Raw genomic sequence first — 22,767 nt, forward strand, 5'->3', positions numbered from 1 at the left:
GCAATTTTCTTGATGGTTAAAAACTAAACCCAAATCTTAAGGCGTTATAGTCACACTAAAGATCAAATGCCCGGAACCGTTGGAACTTGGAACTGCATAGCGAATTATAATGTTCATTGTTCACCGCCGAATTGCCGGACCGAGTACTTTCATGTGGCAGTCATCCCGAAGCTAGCTGCGTGCTGACTTGTATGGTTAGCAACGTATATGAATACTGTTGTTCCGCTACTGTTGCTGCTCCTTCTAGGTGCCATCTGCGCGCGAGCATATTCGCTTGCTCCTGCCTTCTGCGGTAACGGTACAGCGTTAACGAGTCTCCCACGGCGTTACAGAGCTTCTTTCCGCTTCATGTTAGGGCTTGCAAATTTACTACAATTAACCCTGAACGCTGGATGGAAGTTCTTTATTCCCGTGTGGTTCTATTCTAAGCTCTGTCGTCGTCGTTGTCGACGTTGTTGTTGTTGTTGTTGTTGTAAAAGCTAGCTCAAACCACGCGCGATATTGATTTTTTCTTGCTCATTTTCACTTGGCCGATAAGCTGCTTCGTATTTCGCAAATTTTCTCGGATATTACAAGCATTAACTCGAATAAGGCATGGACCAAAAAAAAAAGGAAATACGATGCGCACATGGACGCTGCAGTGCATGTGCCAGGTTCCCTCCTATATGTCCGCACCTGGTTCGCAGTAATGTTTACAACAGCGTGGATGGCCAACTCTCACAAAGTGTCGTCTTTGTAGGCTCCCATGGAAACCCAAGGAAATCGTTCTCTTTCTCCATCGTAAGAAGAGTCACTGTTCTCCTCGGTCCCTTCCCGCACGAACAACAGGGGAGCTCTTCAAGCTCTCCTGCGCGCGCGGCGTTAGCCACACAAGAAGCACACAAGACAATGGTCTCGCCAACAAGGGGTATCTTTTTCTTTATCGTTTATTCAAACATCAACATAAAAAAAACAGCACCCAAACAGAAAGTCAGGCGTATAACAAATGTTTAAAAAATGCGTGCTCGCCTAAAGCGTTGATGTTCTGAGCGCGTTTTTGCAAGAGCATTGCCTAATAACGTTCGTTCTCTTTTTCCTGACAGAGGTAGCAGGTCACGCATCACGTGCGCATTCGGCGTCCCGACTGTGGAAGAGAGAAAGAGAGAAAAAGAAGAAGATAGGATAGTGAGAAAGCGGGGGAAGAAGGCAGGAAGAGAGAAGTTGAGAACTAAAATTCCAAAGAGGCTTCTGGAGCTCCTGCAAGATTGTGTAGCACAAACTGTACGTGCGCAGAGAGCACACCTAGCGAGGTTTCACTTCTTTTTTTTTCTATGTTCACTGACTAGAAATACCATCCACCGGTTAGTTGAGAAACACACCGAACATATCTAATCACAGCATCAAAAAAAAAGTTATATCAAGTATTAATGAAAGTGGCTCACACATAAGCGGACAAAAAAACGAAAGAACTCGCAACAGCATGTATACTTTTACACCCGACAAAAAGGGCACCATAAAAGCTGGATACATGGATATAAATATCAACGTACTATGTTAGTGAAAATATGTTGCCAGAAGACACGCTCAAATCACTCCGCTGTCCGTCAGCTCTGTGCGCGGGTCAGGTGTTACTGCTCGTTCCATTGGGGCGCTGGGATCGCTCGCGCTTTCTTACGCTAAATTTCTTGAGGGGAACTTTCATTCGAAGCATTACTTCACATTTGAACACGAAACTAAAATAGGCACATGAGCACTGGTTTCTTCATTTGAAAAGTTACTTTACCGTATTAAATGTTTACAAAAATAAAGCTATGGCTCGTAACACAACCAGTATATAGTTTTGCGAAGCTATGTTTAGGCCCCTTAAGTAACAGTGAGTTGGAAAAAAAATTAAAAACTGAAATAGAAGCATTACAAATTTTGTATCTTCTCGTACATTAAGTATGGTTTCTTAGACGTTACCGTGTAAAAGTGATTTTAAGAATATTACTTAGCTAAATTTTGTGAAACATGGACCACTCACGATAAATGTTTATTCTTTTATTTTTCGTTAATTTCAGAGGGGCACGAATGATATTTACCTTTAACAAGGACAGCACACCGCTTGGTAAAGGCGTGATCTGTGGCCCCGCTGGTCCTGAGTCAGTGTTAGTGTGTTTGGTTTAGTAAAAGTGGGGCAGATTATGTGCAGAGTAAAACCAGCTGCGTTGCTGTATATTTACAGTCACATTCCCCTCTGGTCTGTTAATTCTGGGCAGAAGACGGAGGGCAGAATATGTTAGGTCACCAAGCCACCTTAAAAAATGTTATTGGCACCAGCGGGCGAAATGTAGAAAAATTTCGCCCTTTCATATCGTATCACAGTTTTTCTTTTAAATGTGTTTGCGCGTGTAGTTTGTAAAAGCTTTTCTTTCTCGCAATTTATTTTTTTAAAAAACATTTATGCCACGAATAACAATGCGTAAGCGATGCTTTGTAAATTGGCTTCATTTAAGAAGAGAAATAAATAGTACACCAGGCAATGGTGGAGAGCGCATGTACAATCCGCGGAGGGGCGGGCTTATGTAACACAGACAAACTTAAATAAGCAGTGAAAAACTCCAACGTCTCGCGAACGTCTCTCTAAAAAGAATTGCAACCATTTCCGCGGTGCACTTACACACTAAGTCTGTTCTTAAGGTCACCCGGTAACGAATTCGTCTTTTTCGTTTCTCGGGCTGACAAAATATTGCGAACTCTTCGCAGTCTGTTCAGCTAGTGTGTGTGTGTATGTGTGCAGCGCAAGAAGGGCGACGTCCCTGGTGCAAGTTCCAGCCGCACGTGGTCGAGTCTTCTGTTCATGGACGGACCACGTGGCGGGTGAGTATTTGCTTTAGGTTGCGCTTCTCTGAACATCGCGCTAGACATTTACTTTTCTTTTTGCCGGACGTTTGTTGTCTCCTTGCCCGCCACGCTGTCTTTGATAAAAAAATAAAACAACAATAACCATGCTCAGAACGTGCACCAGGAACGTCACGTATCTAACCACTCCCCATATATTTCTAGTCCATCACGCCGGGGTGGTATACGGCCTCCACAGACCACGGCCTCTTAGTATACGGTGAAGCTTAGCACTCGATTACTTTAAATTAAATCCCTGACGCTGAATTTATAGCGTAGGGCCACGCGAGTGAAGTCGCTCGGAACGAGGGCGGCTTCATTCGGCGGCGGAGCTGTAGCAAGCACGTGGTACTATCTGTTCTGCGAGTCGCTGACAGATATTTACGAAGGCTAAGCACATAAGTGTCGCTCAAAGCGTTCCAATTCAGGTGTGGCCGCTCCCAAATGTGGTTGAGTCACAATAGCGTTATCTTGCTGCTTGGGAACAAGCGAGAGCTTCAAATTTATGCTAGTACGTCAATCGGGAGGCAGAGACCCTGTGCGCTTCGCGCTCTCGAAACAGCAGCGGCCTGGCTTCACGGGTTCCCGTCCTAAGAACGGGTCCGGTAGCCCAGCGAAGGCGCCAAGGGGCCGTGGTCTGGGGAGCGTGCGTGCGCGCGGTGCGAAGGGAAAACGAGGGCAACGGGGGACGGTGTGCGCACGCAGTGTTAGAGCGCGGAGGTGTGGCGGTAGCGTTCCCGCACATCTCCTATGGCGGGGGACGTAAGGGAACCCTACGCGGCTCCGAAGGGAGGGACGGTTTACAGGTACTGGGAGGAGTTTGGCGGCGGCCTGTAGGTGGGCGGCACGCCGCAGCTGGCGTTCTGGTGGATGTACTCGTCGGGCCGGTGCAGGCCGCTGCGGCTCACGGGCCGCGGCACGAACTTGGGCGACGACTCGGCCTGCGGCGGCGGCCAGGCGATGTCGCGCGTGCGGCGGCCCAGTGACGGGGAGCGCGCGAACGGCGGCGTCCGCGTCCCGGACGTGGGCGACTGTGGCGGGTGCCACGCGTTCATGGCCGAGCGGCTCGGAGGCCGAGACGGGAAGCCGCCGTCATCTCCGTTGGCCATGCCGGATTTGGGCGGTGGCCACACGAACTGCTTGGCGCCCTGCGAACCTGCGCACAAGGAGACGATGACGCCGTGGTGTCCGCTGATGCAGCGTCACGTCCGCTTACCGTACGCGAACTACTAGGAGCAAGCAAGAGCCACGCGCTCAAATGTTATCATTGCCATGTAGAGCACATAAGTTTACTCGCACTGCGTCTTACGCCAGCTTGAACCATCAGCGATTTTTTTTTAGTAGCTCAATATTACAAGACAACCGCGAGATTTTAATGAAATCGCTGCAATTGTTCCTTGCATTGCTACCAGTTTAACTTTTCCTTTTGAACTAATCCTTTATCTTCAAGTTTTGAATTCTATGGAAAGCGGCAGGCGGGTCAACTCCGAGCAATAATTTTCTCCACACAGTCGGCTGAATTATTGTGTCTCCAAGGTGTTACAGCGTAATTCGTGCGATAGAAAATAAACCTATCCACAGTTTTCTCTTCTTTCTTTCCTATTTTTTTGTGTGTGTCTATTTCATTGCGCGAACGCAACAGTGTCGGCAGGCTTAGAGCCAATACATCTAGTAAAGTACCGATCGTATTACTGTATACGCGCTGCAAATCGAGCTCATATGGAAGGTTCATGAAGTGTTCACTAACTTTGTCGTGCCAGTTGCGGGGAAAATCCCGTCTTAGGTGTCCATCGCACGCTCGATTCCTGGAAGGAAGAAAAAAAGGGGCATTGGTTATAAATCCGCGATATTTTTAGCCTCATGTTTTTTTTTTGTAGTAAAAATAAAACAAAAGAAGCGCATTTAGCCACGTTACAGTAGTGACGGTTACTCGTTGTATCATTTGAACGTCAATATGTTCGAGTTATAACAACATGAAATGGTAAAGAGACCCTTTAAGAGCAATGTGTTAAATAGAACGGTTTCAGCAGGCGATGTTCTGCAGGAAGGCACGAAAAGAAATTCACAGTACTTGCAAAAATATTTTATTACAGCTGCCTACTTCACTTGCCAGAATGGCTATTAAATGCAAACACAAGGTCATAATTCTTACAGGCGTAAGCGTGGCCAAACATAACGCATCATATTCATGTGTACAGATTAAACCCTGATCAATGTTGCTCCGCATTATAAGTACTATAAGGTGCTCAAATTACTGAAACCAGATTATTTTCCTTTTGTGTCCGGCTGACTATAACTGATCAAAGTGTTCCCTTGAGTTTGATTATGTGTAGGACCATAAACGCTCGATTACTTTATCTTGGTAAAATTAAACCAACAGCAGTTTCCGGTGTAGGACATGGCGTATGCATGAAATTAAACACTTGAACGTTCACAGCAACGTGTATGAACGAGTCTGTGCAGTATCACTGGTGTCACGTACAGACTGCGTGCACAGAAAGACTGAAGGAAATTCTGATCCCCTTGTCCTAGTACTTTTCTGTGCTGTCGGGTCCAAATTGCTGCTCTTTCCGTTACCTGCATGTGGTATGGATGACAGCGGTCTAAAGAAAGACCAGCGCTTAGCGATATTTCGGAATACCGTCCCATGTTTTGGTCGAATATGGAAGTCCTGGTACATAGAAGTTGTAATTAGGTTGTTTGTTTAAATAAATAGGTAACTAAATGAAAACGAAGGGAAGGAAAATTGCTGCTGACTGCAGTAACTGTCTGGCGGGGTCTGCTGAACCCTGAACCATGGTCAGCAGCGGTGGAGGGAGGGGTGGGGTGGAGTACTCGCGTCGGCAGCCGTCCTAGTACCCACCTTTGGTGGCCACACGTTATCGCGCGACCGGCGCGAAACGGTGGGCGATCCTAACGGCGTGCCGGGCATCCTGGACTGCTGTTCCTCCCAGATCCTATTCTCCCAGCGCTGCGCTTGAGAGCCCACCTGCTCCTGATGCTGCGGAGAACTGGCGACGGCCGTACTCGGTTGGAAGCGCCTCTGGGCTTCTTGTTGGGCTCGCTGCACGTTCAGCGGCTCCCGCTGGGCGTTCTGGAAGCGCACCTGCTGTTGCTGTTGTTGTTGCTGCTGCTGCTGCTGCAGCTGGGCCCTTCTCTGTTGCTCTTCGAACTGCCGGCGGCGGGCTGCCTCTTGCTGCTGCTGTTGCTGCTGCTCTAGGTTCCTCCGCCTCAGCTCGTCGTCCCTACTCTTCTGCTCCTCAAGGTATCGCTGGTACTGCTGCTGGTGCTGCTGGTACTGCTCGTACTCCTGCTGCTCCTGGCGCCGCTGGCGCTCCTGCTCCTCCTGCTCGAGTCGCCTCTGGCGCTGCACCTCCTCTTGGCGCCGCCTGCTCTCTTCCTCCTGAAGCACGCGTCGGCGGCGCTCCTCTGCTTCGCGGAGTCTCCTCTGCTCGGCGTCGAACTCGACGCGCCGGAAGTCCTGCGGTGGTTGGCGGAAGCGGCCTTCTTCGTACTGAGCCTGCTGCAGACGCTCTTCCTCGTACTGGCGCTGTCTTAGCTCGGCTTCCCGAATCTTCTGCTGACGCTCGTCGACTTCCTCGTAGCTGCTCTGCCGCGCGTGCTGAGCCGGATAGCTCGCTGGTTGCTGCTGGTAGCTTGGCTGTTGGTAAGCCGGCTCTTGGTAAGCTGGCTGTTGGTAGGTAGGCTGCTGGTAGCTATGCAGCGGCGGGGGAGGCGGTATGTAGGTGTGGTGCGGCTGGACAGGAGGCGTGCCGGGAGTTCCCGGGTTGGAGAAGGTCACGTGGTACCCGGACGAAGAGTACGGCCTCTCTGGCTGCGGCGGTCCACCGCTATAAGATGGAGGCCGCGGTTTTGGTGGAGGTGTTGGAGGCGCAGTAACCCTGCAGACAACAACAGGGGAGTTTGCTAATGTCACAATGGGTGGATAGGCTTCAACATCACGGGAAGTAAGAGCCCTCGTAAAGAAATGGAAAGATTTCCTCTGTAAGTGCATGCACACCCGCGATACCAGCAAAATCATACTGCTTGCTTAAACATGCGTGTGTGCGTTCTCTCTCCGGCTGTGCGTTCTGGAAGCGAACGCTTTTTGGTGTCATTAAAAACTGAGATTAAATGTTTGTGCAGATCTCACGCACTGTGGGATTGGATGTTATGCGATGCATTTTGAAGGTTCCTGGCTATCTAGCATTGTTTGGGGTTCCGCAAACCATTACCAGATGAGTGCTTGTGTAAATTGAGTAGTGAGTTTGGGTTACGAGTACGCGCGTGTGACGACAGCAGCGCGACGACAACCACGGCGAACACGATCGTATGGCAGCAAAGGCATGACTTCTGCGCTGGCCATTGGACGCAAGCTTACGACATGAGGATTGTTGGGTTCAACATGAGTAGTAGATAACCGAGAGAAACGCGGATTGTGACGTCATCAGCAACTACGTGTTATACAAGTGCCTATGGCTATGTCACGTGGCGTATGTTTAAACGACGATGGCATGCCGGCGAAAAAAAATGTGAAAACACGATTAACTTGGGCAGTCATGAAATTAGTACGACGTCGCATATAGTTCTTGCCTAGCGTAAACTGCTACGAGGAGAGTGCTTGCGAAAGTGGACCGGTCCCGGAGATTGTGCAGTCTAATACGGCACCGCAAAGCACAAGCTGTCGCAATAAAGACGCGAAGAAATAACAAAAGATCGTGGCATAGTGGTTAAAGCACCAGGCTTATGTGCTCAACGGCTGAGGTTCAATTCCACCATCGGTCACACATTGTTTTCTTTTTAATAACCCTTTAACAGGTAAGGTAAGAAACACCTACCCAGTATGTTTTTATTGCTTTATTTCTTCTCAATACCGTTCAAATACACACCATATTAAATATTAAACGGCTTCTTAGAAAACTAAGTGAGATACAGCGGGTCGAACATATTGCTGACCAGCTTGTTAGAGGCAAATGTATGGTCCGAAACTTGTGCTTGGTATTTGGTTTGGCACAGTAAATGTGTGTTCTTGAGATGCGCCTCAATGGAGAAAAAAATACTAGCTTTCTTAAACAAAGGCAAAATTTCGCATTAGCGATAATACGACCGCCAAGTCCGCTAAGACGATACCGACGAGGTCTCCGAGTTTTGTCACCAAAACATCTGCTGCTGCTCACGGTCGGCATTTCTGCGACTACCACTGTTGAGCAGGTACACAAATTAAGGTAAATTGAAAGGCACAGATAATATTTGGTATTGTATAGTGTTTCCAGATATTTTTGTAAGGTCAACAATACTGTTGAGCTGCCAGTTAAAGGGCTAAAGCGACGCGAGACAGGAACCTGCCCACCAACCTACCTACCGTAAAGTGCCAAAAATCAGGCAGAGAATGCTTCGCATGAATATTACTGATGCGAATTAGTCACGTCAAGAATCTTCTTGTAGCATTCGCTTGGAACCACAAATTCCTAAAGTCATTGCTTCATAATCGTCACAACGTATGCCTTCAGCAGCCTTGGGCTGTTTTCAGAGTGAAAAAAAAATTAGCTCGATAATGGCTCGGAGATAAAACATCGTTTTATCTTTAGTGTAGTTGCGAATGATTCGCGGGTTTTATTGGAGAATCCGTGTGTCATCAGCGTGATTTCCTTGTATTTTCTATTGTTTTCTAAATGTCTTATCGTAGTGTAATGAACAGTGAAAAATTGGAGGCTTATCAAGGTTAAGCCCAGTGGATGCTTCGCATCCACTGGGCTTAACCTTGGCGTATCTTTAGCGTTTGGAGGCATCTTGACCGCATACACGCCCGGCGCAAAGACGCTGGCGCGGTTGCGGGCACAGAGACTGACGCGACGGCGGGCGCGCGCCGCTTCATTGCTGGCGTGACGTCACATATCACGTGATGCAGCGATGGTGGCGCCGCCGCCGCGTCGCGCGCGACGGCGTGAACCGGAGCGTGGAGGCCTCCGCCGGGCGACGTCCGACGGCGGGATATGAGGCCCCATCTGCAGCCGGTGTGACGTCATCACGTGACGTCGCATCATGTGATCTCACTTCAGGGTCAATGGTGGCCACCGCCGGGAGGCGACCGATGGCGCGATATGAGGCCTCATCTGCAGCCGGTGTGACGTCATCACGTGACGTCATGTCACGTGACCTACTTGAAGGTCACTTGAAGGTCAATGGTGGCCACCGCCGGGAGGCGACCGACGGCGCGATATGACTGCCCCATCTGCAGCCTGTGTGACGTCATCACGTGACGTCCTGTCACGTGACCCCACTTCAGGGTCAATGGTGGCCACCGCCGGGCGTCGCGCGAAGGCCCGAAACCTACGTTAATATGCTTCGCATAAAAAAAGAATTTACGGGGCAAACTTCTTCTGCAGGGAAGCTGTTTATGGCTAGGGTTCCGTGCATTTTTCTTCGGCATGCGCAAAAAACCGTGAGCCGATGCCGGAGACAGTGAAATAGCCGGCCAACCCGCGGCGCAGGTGAAGCAGGTTTCAAGCACTCCGCCAACTTGCAAAAATAAGATTAATACCTTGGGTCGAAACAGAACCCGTATCAGATATTAAGTTGATAAGAACAGGTACTACACTTTGACCCCCGTCGGCCATGTCTACGTTCGTACCGCCCTTTGTCTCTTTGTCGGCGTTCCAAGCGCTTGCATATCTACTTTCCTTTCCTTCCGCTCTCCTGTGATGGCGGTTCCGTCGAAACGTCACGCGTGTCTAGTTCCCTCTGAATCCTCGCAGCGGTGGTCCCATCGTCCACGCGAATGTGTATAAAAGCCAAGTTAAATGAGTTCTTACCTTTGTTCAAAATTCTCTGTCATCTCTGTGTCGTGTGTTAAATAGCATCGCTGGTCATCCACCTTCACAGAGTGGAATACCTCAGTATTCCTTTTTTCTTTTACATTGAGATGAAGATGATTACAGGAGTCGTTGTCTCCGTGTGTTTGCAACGTCTACTCCTTTTCACTTGGTTGAAATAGTGATTAAAAATGAATACATAAATTTTTGCAGTAACTTACCTCTGGACAGCAGTCGTCCCGTTCGCGGTTCGATATGGGTTTCCACCTGAAAGATACGGCAAACGCTGGCGTCACGGGAAAATCACGGAAACGTTCTAATAGTCTGAATTCTCATGCTCACAAACTCTTTGGTATGGAAGTAGGCGTTCTATTTTAGTCATCTATAGTATCCTCGAACAGCCAAATGAGACAGTAACGGATCTTAAAAGGCCCCTGACCAAGTCTGGCCATCTTGAGCTGACGAGCGCAGCGCATAAAATGCGCGCTAACAATCGGGTCTGCCATGTATTACACCTCTACGCTCCGCAGAAAGAGGTTAAATTTCAACCAAACGTCGTTTGCCCTTCTCCTCACGGGCGCCGCACCCCCAGCTAGAGAGTCGAAGTCTATGGCGCAAGTGCGTCTACGTACATGGCAGTGTTGTGACGTCGCTCATAGTGACACGTGATTTCGAGAATTATTCAAGGCAACATTAGGTATTTGTCTATTCTGTTGCTTCAATATACGAATTAAAGTTTAGAGAAATAATAGAAAATACGAACCGAATGTCTGCGTGTTTTTGTTTTACATCGTACCGTAGCAAGAGATATGCACTTCCGTTTCGTCTGCTTGTTCCCATGTCGTGCAGTCGTGCGCGCAGAGAACGAAACTGTCTCATTTTCTACCGTGTTTCAGTGCCGCGATAATGCTCTTTCATCCTCTCACGCCTGCCTCAGTGCTCGTGATTGCGGCACTGACTTATACCGCTAATCAGGTGTTCTCGTACATAGTGCAATGTCGTCCGCTGCACGAAACGAGACAAACGCAACAGCTCGCGCGCGAGAACTTCACTGGAAGTGCGCCACTCCGCAAAAACGTGAGAGAGAGAGAGAAAAAAAGAAGGTGGAGCCCGTGGCGTATTCGTCACGCAAGCCTCCGGCTACAGTGTGGGAAAACACAAGGAAGCAATTTCGCTTGCGGAGGCTAGACGGGGGCAAGTGAAAAGAGCGTCGATGTGTTGGCGGTAACGCTCGCCTCCTGAAATCATGGGTTCGTGACACTTCAAATAGTTCTATCTCTGCTATTGACTAATTGAAAAATTCTTGCGGCAGAACACTCCTTAGAGGCCACGTAACAATTTCCAGCCTATAACGAAAATTTGCTGTGTGGCCTGGTGAGGGGCCATTTAAGTATAAATTACACAGGCAGTCCAATATAAGCTCGCCATTAAATGAGCATCCGTCAGCCGTATACCAGGCTCGGCAGGACTGGTCCTTAACGGCTAATTATTATCTTCCCTCGGAATTATAACAAGAAAGTAGCTATATTTAAATATGCTTCCAAGCTGACAGGAAAGATTTGGAAAATGCACGCACAGACACCACCACTCTCAGAGCCTGTGTTGGACGCGATACCGTGCCCGAATTACCAAGCGTGAACGTAGCGCAACAGCATAGCAGTACCGGTTCGAGGGCCGCTGCAGCAACCGTGTGGCACTGCGTGACGAAGATGGCCGACCTCTTTACCAAAACAGCGCCCGTTAGAGCGCTATTAGCAGCAGGGAGTGGTCAATTTAAATCGCAGCGCGGCAAGTAAACGGGCGGGGAAGGTAAACGAACGATCGCAAGAAAGGAAAGCGGTGCCCGAGGCGCGCTATCGAAAACACTCGGTCTGGAACCCCCAGCGTTGGCGGCGCGAGCTTGCATTCCGGGGCTGGTTTTAGCGCAGTGCGTCGCCGCTTCTCGCCGGGCGTTTCTCCTTGGGCTCGGCCCAAGAGCCGCCGGTTTATTTTGGCGCAGAGACATTCCGTCGCAGGGACGGCGGCTGCTTCGCGGCGCCGCGGTGCAACCGGCGGGAGTTGTTGCTCTGGGCTTTCTCATGTCGCAGTTTTCGCTCCTGCGCAGCACGGTGGCCAGGCGTCCTGCGCTTTTGCTTTCCAGTCCTGAAATTCGTTACCAGGTCGCGCTATCCGCAGCCTCAGTTCCTCGGCGTCTTCTCCTCCTTCTTTTTTGACCAGCCAGGTGGCCAAAGGAAACAACTGCCAAGAGCGCATCACAACTGCTACCGTAAGACGGACGAACGTTTCCGGTCTACTGGGCAAATCCACGAAACGCGTGAAATAAGTCGCTGTTAAGTAACTGACCACATCGGCAGCGGCAAAGTTTGCTTGCGCAACGTGACGGGGCCGCGAGGTTTATGAGCACTGCACATAGCACCCGCTAAATAATGTAACACTCGTAACGGTAATGAACTTCGAAAGTGACCTAACAACAAACCCTCCGTGGTTGTTTAGCTACTATGGTGTTGGGCTGCTAAGCACAAGGTCGCGGAATCGAATAGCGGCTATACGGCAGCCGCATTTCGATGGTGGCGAAATGCGAAAACACCTGTGGGGGGTACCTAGATTTAGACGCACGTTAAAGAACCCCAGGCAGTCCAATTTCCGGAGTCCCCCATTACGGCGTGCCTCACAATCAAATCGTGATTTTGGCGCGTAAAAACCCCAGAATTTAATGTTAATTTTAACGTAATAACAAACTGTTGCAATTCAGTGTCGCAATTAACAGCACTGCTGGCTGTTTCAGAAAGAATATACTGACGGTTACTTGCTCTTGCTTTAGAATAGAAGACAGAAATTTAAATGACTACTAACTAACACTTATTAAATCATTGAAGTTCATTTAAACTGCTCTTAAAATGTACATGCTTGTTTACAGAAATTGCAATGCCCCGCTCCAACTACTGGCTCGTCTTGTCAATAACAGCGAGCTCATTGGCTTTGTAACATTTTCTCCTATTTTTAATCACATATATGTAACATATCTGCAAAATAAATTCTCACCAGGGTGTGAAGAATAAGGGAAACCGATCGAGGTGCTCGATATTTACTGACAACCACCTATTTTTGGCTTCGTTGTCTGTTGGCTTCCTATAGTTGCTACCCACAATGTGTGACGCCGGCGTCACTTCCGGCTATGGAGTATTGCGAGTAAACTGCAATAGGCACTTTGGCGCCTATTGTTGTCGTCGTTTCTCTCATCACAAGTGGCACATATCTACTACGGAAGGGCTTACCAATTTCGTCTTCGCTCAGAGCCTGTAGGACAGCGGAGCGAACGAGGTTCTGGGGCAGCCCCACGGGTTGGATGTCGTTGACCCTGCGGGCAACGTCGTAGGTTTGCGCGTAAGCTTCCAGGATGACAGCAGTCGTTATGGAATGAATATTCGCGGGACAGCAACAGCGAAGCCCTAGCTCAACATTCTCGTAAAGAACTGCGTTTGTTTGCAACCCCAATTTTAGATTATATGCCTTTTATCGTCCCATCATGCTTCCCCTTTTCCACCCTTATCACGAAGCCCGCTCCAGTTACAACCAGCACTCGGGCCTTTTCACAAGTTATACTTGCATCCATTGCGCATGCGTGATACCTGTGCGAATGACGAATGACACTCGCGTGACAGCAGTAGTACTAAGCATGTGCAAAGTACTGAGGATAACCGTCAACAGCTTCAGCGCGAAAATTCTGTGGAGGCAGCGAATGGTGCGACGAAAGCTCGTCGGGCCAGATGTGAAGATACAAAAGTTACTGCTGTCACTGATGAAGTCAATGTGTAAAAGAAAAGATGTTTCAGAGGAGCCCTTACGGTTTCCTTGGTCACGCGGTTGAAAAGCTTGAACTATGTCACCGAAGTGTCTGCGAATGTCTCCGAAACATCTTTTCATTTACACTTTGACCACGTAACCAAAGAAATTTTTTGTTCCTTTGCACTTTGTGAGCGTTTACAGACGGCGCATTAACCAACACCGTTTTGCAGTTTAGAGGTTGCATGTTGGAAGGTCACGCCTTGGCTCCCTTCAGTAGTATCATTGCATGACAACTACAGTCTCAGTGCCGAATCGCCCTTAATTGAAAACACGATTAATATGTGAATTTTAGAAACAAGCCTCCTACAAAAGCTGTTCTTTGGGCAACGTACGCTGAGATCTGCCATGCTTAAATAATATATTTCGATGACACACTGGTAATATGAATAGGTTGAGGTTATTATAAAATTTGCCTTGAAAGCTGACGATGTAAGGTCACGTTTTGCGTCTGCAGATTCGTATATCGAGCGAAACAGCTTATTTTTTTTCTTTTCTACCATGAGCAAAACAATTTCTTGAACTTCATTTTGCGAAAAGTGTCACCATTTTATATATAATTTTGCTACGTTTTTGCTTATTACAGCATATATTGTTGAAAAATTATAACGAAGAGTAGCGAAAACTTATGGTATCTCCCGTTGTAGTATTTTATGCCTTTGATAAATATGTATGCCCTACAGGACAAAGTTCAGAAAACGAATGTCCTTCCCTAATATGTTATTTCTTTTGGTTGGTGCCTATACTAATCATAGACCGTGTCGTATGCGCCAAGAACAGTTTTCGATACTTGATTACCGTTTCCAGACAACGGGTCTATTTCTAAATGGAAATTTTCCAACTTCTTTCAGGTTTCATATTCACAAAGCTAAAGCATCGCGAACAATTTTTTTTTTCTGCTTTTCAAACCCTATCCACGTTCTGTGCACAAACGCACTTTCAACATTCGCTCGAATAATTTAGCGGTAGTCAGCGAACACCTAAATCGAGTTCAATCTTCTCTGTCTTGTTTGAAATCATTATGATTTTGTGTCGTTCAGTTTTAATAATGACAAATGAAGTAGTCAGAGACATTCGCAAACTGTAGACTGTTCAGCGTGTATATATAATCTCTACTGGCAGACAGACGCGGTGGCATGAATGAAAATTTTATAATTGGCGAAGTGATATGTTCGAGTCGTCGCAGAAGCGTCTCACGGAGCGACACGAAATGCGCTCCGGCTTGCGCGCGCAAGAAGCACAATAACACTCGACGTTAACACTGCAATGGTTGTTGGGATTATTTATCACAAGAATATTCCTATAAAGATGAAGCAGCCTCAGCGAATCCAGGAATGCTTTAAAGCGACAAATATGGACAACATGTACTTTCTCGTAACTCTGAGAATAAACACTGGTTGCATATCTCTGCCTATGTTATCCGAAAAAAATGTAGACCATGTTGCATATAATAACGACTATAGCAATTCTAATGAAGCCCACTTTCCGTGAGTTGTTACAGTCACTGTGGAGCATAAGGCAGGTCGTTTGTTATAATATGTTCGTGCATTTTACATGCTACGGTGTTTTCCACTGATAAATTGAAACATAGATACCGTCGGCATTATAGATCATACAACTGAAATGACAAATACACCAGAAATTCATCCAAATGCGCCTTTCCGCGTGGTGGTATTTTCTTAATAGCAGAAGAAAAAAAGGCATATTTTTCTCGATCTCATTTCTTTTCGCTCATGAAAGCTAAACGCCAGTCGCAAAGTAAACACGTTATGTTGACGCATCGATTACTGGCGCATCCGCGCCCAAGTATATCGAAGTAGAGCGCGTACGCTGCCTCGTCACACTTTGCTTTTAGTCCCTCCCCCATTCCTCCTGTGTAGGGTAGAAAACCGCAATTTCTGTTCTGATAAATCTCCTTGCCTCTCCTTTCTTTCGTCTTTCTCTATCACTATGCGGTTTCAGGGCCCGTATTCACAACAATCAACTTTTGTAAGAGCCGTCTGTGATTGGCTATCGCTGTGGCGAGACGTTTCGTTATCACGCCCATCGCTATCTTGATTGATGGGCTCCGGAATGTTGGCCAATAATGGCGTACTCTTACGTGAGAGAAATTTGTGAGCACGGGTACAGGTTTGCGATTCCCTTCTCTTGCGATATATACTTTTTTTTTTCACTCACTGTGCAACCAAACCCATCTCCGGTTTCTCTTGGTTGCAGCCACTTCTAAACTGAGCAGGCCGAGACAGCGATGACTCTTTCTGTGCTAGGAAACGGTCGCACCTTTTAGCAACGCCATGAGTATAGCGCGCATTTTTCACGCTTGCGTGCGCTGCCATTCTTGACGTCTGGCAAAACGTCAAAATCTTCGCGTCGAGGACATGCCTACCTCGACGTGACACTCCGCGCTATATACAGAGGCTTTTTTCTTTCTTTTGGCTTTCCGATACTCGTGTCTTTGTGCTCGTTTCCGATGCCGCAAGCCGTAGACTAACGCACGCGAACACGTTCTACATCTGCTCGTCGCTTCGCTCTCACATATTCTTCTCAAATACATTTTTTTCTGCTTAGCGAGCGCTCTGCGTCCATCAGTTTCTTTCCCCACCTTCTTTTAGAGCTCATAACTAGCAGCTGGAAAATGATGATGATCATTTGCGATTTTAATGGCGCAGCTTCTGTGCAGGCTATAATGCGCCAAGCACAGAGCACCTGGAAAAAAATGTTGCACCCTCGCTTGTCACCTACTCGCCTCGTTGGACTAGTCTTCTTGGTGGCTAATTTGTCGTGCTTCACGCCAGTTGTTATAGTATGCATATCGTCGTTCTGCTTCCTCGTCCGGCTTTAGTTTACAGTTGGTTCGTTGACACCAGTTAAAGGGACGCAAAAAAAAAAACACAAGATCACTCTAGACTGACAAAGTAGTAGTTGAAAACCATATTCTCATTTATTTTGCGGTAAGTGGTCGATTATTAAAAGAGAAAAATGAAGCCAGTGTGACGTCACAGATGTCGAAATATTTCTTTTTTTGTATTTGGGTCGTTGTGGTGCAGTAAAGGTTATCGAAATTTCCTGTGTTCAGTATTTGGCTCTAGTTAGAATACAATCTAGTTTACCTTTAGCGATTAAAAGAAACAAACTAGGCCTAATCAGACACCCTCAAAACTTGTGACGTCACGGCGAGCTGATGCGCAAACTTTAAGGCGACGTCGCCACCCGTCTTTCATTGCTGAGACTTGCCTGGCTTATCACGTCTCCTGTCGGTCAGAGTGGTTATTTTTGGCATTGGAGAAGGGCAACTTACCAATACAGCTAGGAATGCACATGAGGCTCTCTTTCTAGTTACGTATCATTGATACTTTTCGTTAAGAGCAGCATTGTCGAAGTGTAATTATTACCAGAGCAATTATATAGGGTGTCCCAGCTAACGTTAGCTAAGTTGTTGAAAGAAGAAAAAAAATATTCAATAAACACGGCCCAAGATACGATTTTAAGACTTTTGGGGGGATCGTCAGGCCTAGCTTTGACGACCAATCACCGTCTTATAATCGTATTTTGCACCCTGCGTTTTTAATCGTTTTTTTTTTATTTCACCAGCTTGGGTAAGGTTAGGTGGTACATGCGGTACATGCGAGCGGTGAGCACCTTATCGCAATAGTAATACTGCAACGCTTACTGGAAGCAGTACGATAAATGATGGCGTTCACATGATCTTGCCGTGTACGTCTTGGTCACAAAGTTTGCTCCCTTTTAGCTCTAAACAGCAATCACTTATTGCATTCTACCAGCTGCTGTGTCTATAATAAGCACTTGAAGCTATGAGTGCACTTGACTTATGGCGTTCCAGTAGCAATATGTGTATGCAAGTTATCAACTGCGTACTGGCGTAGGTAGGACGTGGTAGAGTGAGGGTATGGTGGAGGTCAGAACACTCCCCCACGCGTCCATGGTCCTTCCCAGGTGTATATTTGTACTATCTTATCCTCAGAATATTCTTTCAGGAACTTGTTCAGGCTTTTACGTTCTTTGAACTCTTCATATTGAAATCATAGTTTCTTCCCGACTGCTGCGCATCGCTTGACTGTGTAGTGGTCACTCCACAGCCTGAGAGGAGACGTGATCTCCAAAACACGCGAACCGGCTCTGCGTCGCAGCAGGATGTCGCATAGGAGATGACGTCTCGCTAACTCCGGCAGAACTCGTGGTGACACTTTCCCTGTGGTATTTCGCATCTCTAATGACAGTGCCAATTTCATAGTTTCTAATTGTTCGAGAACCTGTAGTTTCGCAAACGTCAGTGAGTTATTTAGAGCGTTATGCGCTCGTCTGCAAATATGAGAGTTATACAACTCATGACGGTGGTAGTGCTCACCCGTCCTCGGCGGTGATGGCCTGGGCGTGATATGCCAAAGTCTCGGCGACTTTTTCCTGCGAGTAGAGCTGCAGGGGCGAGTTGTACTGGTTGTGTACAACTGCCTTCACTGTCGAGGGCTCGCCCTGCACACAGACAGCAGGCACAACTCATCAGTAACGTATAATGCAAAATAACGTTCACAAATCACGAGACATGCTTAAAATGAAAAGGAGACGGCGTTACACAAAATTGCATGTTTATCTGCAAATATGTTACATTCGCAAGGTCCCACTGCTGCTTCGCAACTGAAGTGCACGGTGAATAATTCGAAAGAAATCATGCGGCTTAACGTCCCAAAGCAACTCCTGGCCATGAGAGACACCATGGGAGGGGGGGCTCGGATTAATTTTGACTGCCTGGGTTTATACTACCTGCACCTAAATCAATAATCAATCATCGTTCAATAAATCGTTCTTGCATTCCGTACAGCAGTACACCAATATTTAGGAAGACGCGACATTACACTAGCGAGGGAGCGACAGCCTGTTTTGTTTTTATGTCCCTGGAGAATTGAACATTTGTGCTTTATAAGCTATAGCCTGCTGCCACCACATCTGAAACTGCGAGTGGCGCTGCCTCATGTAAGCAGTGCGAAGTATAGTGTGTCCTAGTTTACGGCATCACTTGGCATATTAAGAACTCGCGCAATTCTGTGCGGCGAAATGATCCGAAATTCTTGATAATTAGCCCACTGCGCTCTACAGTGCAGCGTAGAATCCCGGAGTCATCAGTTCGTCGCGCCTTAACAGATGACGTCTCTTGGTTTGTCAGTTATGGTGGCACTTAGTGCGGTCACGGTTCTTTATTCCATAAACCATGCACGGTATTCGACAGGTCATCTAATGAATATGCACAATGAACTAATGAAATAAGAATTTAAAAGAGCTGTCGCGCCTCCTTTCTGAGAGTAGAGAAGATTGATTATTGACTGGAATGCTTCATTATTGCCTCTTGTCGATCTAATTTGCTGAAGTGACAGAGGTGAAAGCGCGGCTGACACAACAGCGCTTCTGCTTCCATAAAGTTAACTAGATTATCGAACAGCAGAACCCCATTCTCCGATCACTACATTCACTGCTTCCGTCGATGTATAGACTCTCTCAAGCCGGAGGTGAAAGTGCTCATCGACCCTACTCCACCTCTTTCCTTTATTCGTTTGCACCAATTTGACTTTGAACGTCCGCAACATGCAAGCCCCAAATTCGACCGCAGCCATAGCGGATATTCCCGTGGTACACAGTATGTCTGTAATCTTGCGACCTAGTTTCCCAGCCTCTAATACTTTATTATCCCCTAAACCTCTTGCTCCTAAGTAGCCCTTATATCCTAACAGCACAACGTCGAAAATAATCCTCTTTAGTGGGTTTAGTTCTCCTAGTAAGCACGCATTTTCTTCGAGAAGCCTGCTTAATGGGGACAAAGAACAAATGTTGGCTTACCTTTCTCGGCTTCTGGAGAAAGTCTTCTCTGTAAGGAAAAAGAAATGAAATGTATGTGTAAATTGACATCCCTCCATATGCACATATCATAGTGGCTTGCTGCCGCCTCGAAGGTTTCGTATTTACATTTGCTCGAGTGAAATTTTCACGGCGCTGTTTTTCCCAAGTAATGGCATGGCATCGATAGATGTAGTCTGATATGTTCAGAAAGTGCATTTCGCGCATGCATCGTTCATAATGCAGAATGCATGCTCTGACAAGTAGTCTTTTTTTTTTCTGTCCTTCATGCTGGTATTAATTTCTAATGCAAGTTACAGGTACTACAAGAGTCAGCCTTGGGCAGTAACTACGGGAATAGATGCCAAAGAGCTTTAAACTGTCCCTGTCTGAAAGAACCTTCACCTGTCAGCACAGGGAAGGCGCACAGACTCATTATCTAGTGAAGCTAGGGGCCTTCACTGGAGCCCTATCGAACTGGCCTATACAGAGCAAAAAGCATCGCGTTGCATCATGAGTTAAGGCGAACCGGTTAGTTTCGTCGGCGACCGGGTGATGTGTCGTGCTACTCTTGGTAAATTCTTCATTGGTGGCCCGGGGAGTACCCCCTGTTCTGTCCTGCCTATGAGATTCATTAAATTAACCGAATGGTCATCAGGCTGTAGACCGCGATATTGCAGGCAACGCTCGATTTTGATAACCAATCTATCGAATGCGACAGGGACGCTTGCTTTTTGGCTTTCTTACTCTCTCTCTCTCTCTCTGTACCTCCCTCTCTGAACTTTTCTTTCCTTTTTTTTTTCAATTTTGACTCTACGCCCAGGACATGCCTGAAAGGAAGGTGGGACTACACATTTTTAAAGCGTGCGAGAAAAGCGACTCTTACGATAAACCAGCGTTCTTGCAGCGCAAATCGGATATTTCGACGAGGAAATCCAGCAATAGAAATAGTAGAACGGTTCCGTACACACTGAGTTCCACAACGCACCTGCAACTTATTCTGTGTTAGTCACCCGCATGGAAAGGCATTTTTGAGGACAAGATTGTTGATGCCGGAAACACAAAAGGTAATGAATACCAAGCCGTGGTTACATTCACCTGAAGTGCGAAAGAACGCCTGCGCGCACGTATCTTGTAAATAACCACAACCGCCTATAAAGTTTGCTCTCTTTAAGGCAGCAGGAGCAACGTCGGTTATTTTAGGAAAGCATTAACGATTTCTACAGTGATGCCGCATGCGCACCACACTATAATATGAAGAAAGTAAACACATCTTTACACGTGTATAAGTTGCACCAGCGTTAAGAGAAACTATTTCCGATCTCGTGCTTCCAGCTTCAATGAAGAAGCCATTTCATTGGAGAACAGCAAACACGTATTCCTGAATTTGCACTCTCTCCCATTCGCGTGCACTTGATAGCGAAGAAATAAGGCGCAGGTTGTCAGGTACACACTTTTGACAAGAGATGCCTTTGCAATTTAGCCGTACTCAGCCATTTCTTTGCTCTTTAGTGAAATTCGCGCTGGTCCTCAGCGCATGCGCCTTTTTGTCTGGTGTCGTCTTACTAGTTGGCCCTGACAGCTTCACGACTAATGACAATTTAGCTCCCCTCACGAAGTTCATCGTTTCGTCGTGGCTACATTCCAGGCCCGCGATGTGCCCCGCACGGCCGTAAGGCTTTTTTCAGTCGCACGCTGCTGCGCGAGGCAGGGAAGCCTGTCCAAACCTTCGGCGTGTCCTAAACTTAAAGGCTGCATGTGCCAAAAATCAAGAGATATGTGAGCCGCCCGCAACGTGTGGCTTTTAAAGTGAAACAGCTCAAAATAAGTGCCTCCGCTACTAAGCTCCAAACCTTGGAGCACAACTACGTTCTGTTTCGCGGTGGTTCCTGCCGTTTGCCCAAATCTTTTTCAAGTATCTTTTTGTTCCTTCTTCGAAGATTGCAGCAGCGCAACTTGTGGAACACAGACACAGAAAGGAACGAATAGACGTAGACGCAACTGCTATGCAGCTTGTTCTATGCGGTGTCCTTCGCTCTATCCCTTCATCAAATGTGTATAAAAAAGTTGCATATCTGTAATTGTTATCTTAGTGCCACCAAAGAGACGTAGATGTAGTTTAGCAAGCTTTATTATGAAAGCGCTGGTCAGGAGCCCATTTAGCTGAAGATTCTCGGGTTGCATATCAATATATTTTTTCTTTTGCACAACGGTGTGTCATCTGCGCACGCAAGATAAGACCGGGCATCTTACTTCACTTCTAACCCATATTCAGCAAAGGCGGCGAAGGTGCAGTTACAGCAGCTAGACGGCTCATTGACTAATCCGGTTCGTACGTCATTTACTACGTTCTCAACTATTGTTCTGCATTATATATATATATATATATATATATATATATATATATATATATATATATATATATATATATATATATATATATATATATATATATATATATATTCAACTATAGGGGACCAGGTGGAGAGTTTGTAAGCACGCGTATCCTGCTATTCATGATTCGCAGAACGAGTCCTTGACATTCAGACCTCTTAAATGACACTGGTATTGGTTGCTTTGTTGGTACCATGGTATGGTTTTTATACCAGCTCATCTATATGCTTCCCACAATAACGATCGATAGAAAGATGACACGTCTCCTCCAGACAGGCACGAAAGCATCACACGCGCTAATTCTTTTAAAGAAACGGGCCCCAATATAGCTTGTTTTTTATCTCCTTTGTTTATCATTCTTCTTATGGAATATGACTACAAGCGCTGCAGATCTTGGAAGTATCGGCCTGACATCAAAGATGGCAACATCCCCGCGTATAGACTGTTAACATTCAGTGAACATCATAGCGTACGGCTGTGAATGTCAGGCCCAAGTAGGGTGGAAATTAAACGGTACACGGCAAGACCTCATCGAGAAAACGAGAGATCTAGATAAAACTACGAGGCACGGCATGCGCTTGCGCAAGAGTAAGATTAATGCGCCAAGGCACGAGGACAGCTGAAAGCCTGCTGAACTCGGCGACGTCAAACAATACAATGGAGCCTACTTCCATCTCGGCACCGTAATTATGCGCAGGACATGCCCGAAGGGGGCGGCCCTCTGATGGAGGCGTCGCCGGCACGCGTATGCGAGGCCAGCTGATATTGTCAGCTACGAACCCTCTCTCTCTGTTGAACTTGTTTTTAGAGCTGGTCAGCCAAGAACACATGAAAAGGGGCACAGGACACACGAAGCGTGTGTGCTGGCCCTTTTTTTTTTTAAGTGTACGTGTCTGCAAGCCCTAAAACGAGCCCACCATAAATAAACAAACTCACCCAGATTACCACCCTGACTTCTCTCTTTGTTTCCCAGCCTTCCTCACAGCTGTTTTCTGTTCGCGTTGGGCTCCGCACG

The 22,767-nt window shown here is 47.0% G+C and overlaps 1 protein-coding gene and 1 pseudogene across 2 annotated transcripts in view; both read right to left on the bottom strand.

The window, feature by feature from the left end:
• Positions 1-892: 892 nt before the first annotated feature.
• Positions 893-22,767, bottom strand: part of LOC135903937 (zinc finger protein 853-like) — a 94,666-nt gene continuing 72,791 nt past the window's right edge. For both annotated transcript variants that reach the window (XM_065434410.1, XM_065434411.1), the window contains exons 3-10: positions 19,362-19,389; positions 17,881-18,005; positions 12,947-13,029; positions 9,893-9,938; positions 5,723-6,761; positions 4,607-4,664; positions 2,061-4,015; positions 893-1,123 (exon numbers count right to left, since the gene is read on the bottom strand). In XM_065434410.1, the coding sequence (XP_065290482.1) occupies positions 3,660-4,015; positions 4,607-4,664; positions 5,723-6,761; positions 9,893-9,938; positions 12,947-13,029; positions 17,881-18,005; positions 19,362-19,389 (1,735 nt within the window). In that variant the 3' untranslated portion in view covers positions 893-1,123; positions 2,061-3,659. The remainder of the gene's footprint in view (positions 1,124-2,060; positions 4,016-4,606; positions 4,665-5,722; positions 6,762-9,892; positions 9,939-12,946; positions 13,030-17,880; positions 18,006-19,361; positions 19,390-22,767) is intronic.
• Positions 9,297-9,476, bottom strand: LOC135903986 (U2 spliceosomal RNA; annotated as a pseudogene).

Source organism: Dermacentor albipictus, chromosome 1 (genome assembly GCF_038994185.2).
Source record: "Dermacentor albipictus isolate Rhodes 1998 colony chromosome 1, USDA_Dalb.pri_finalv2, whole genome shotgun sequence".
NCBI lineage: Eukaryota > Metazoa > Arthropoda > Arachnida > Ixodida > Ixodidae > Dermacentor > Dermacentor albipictus.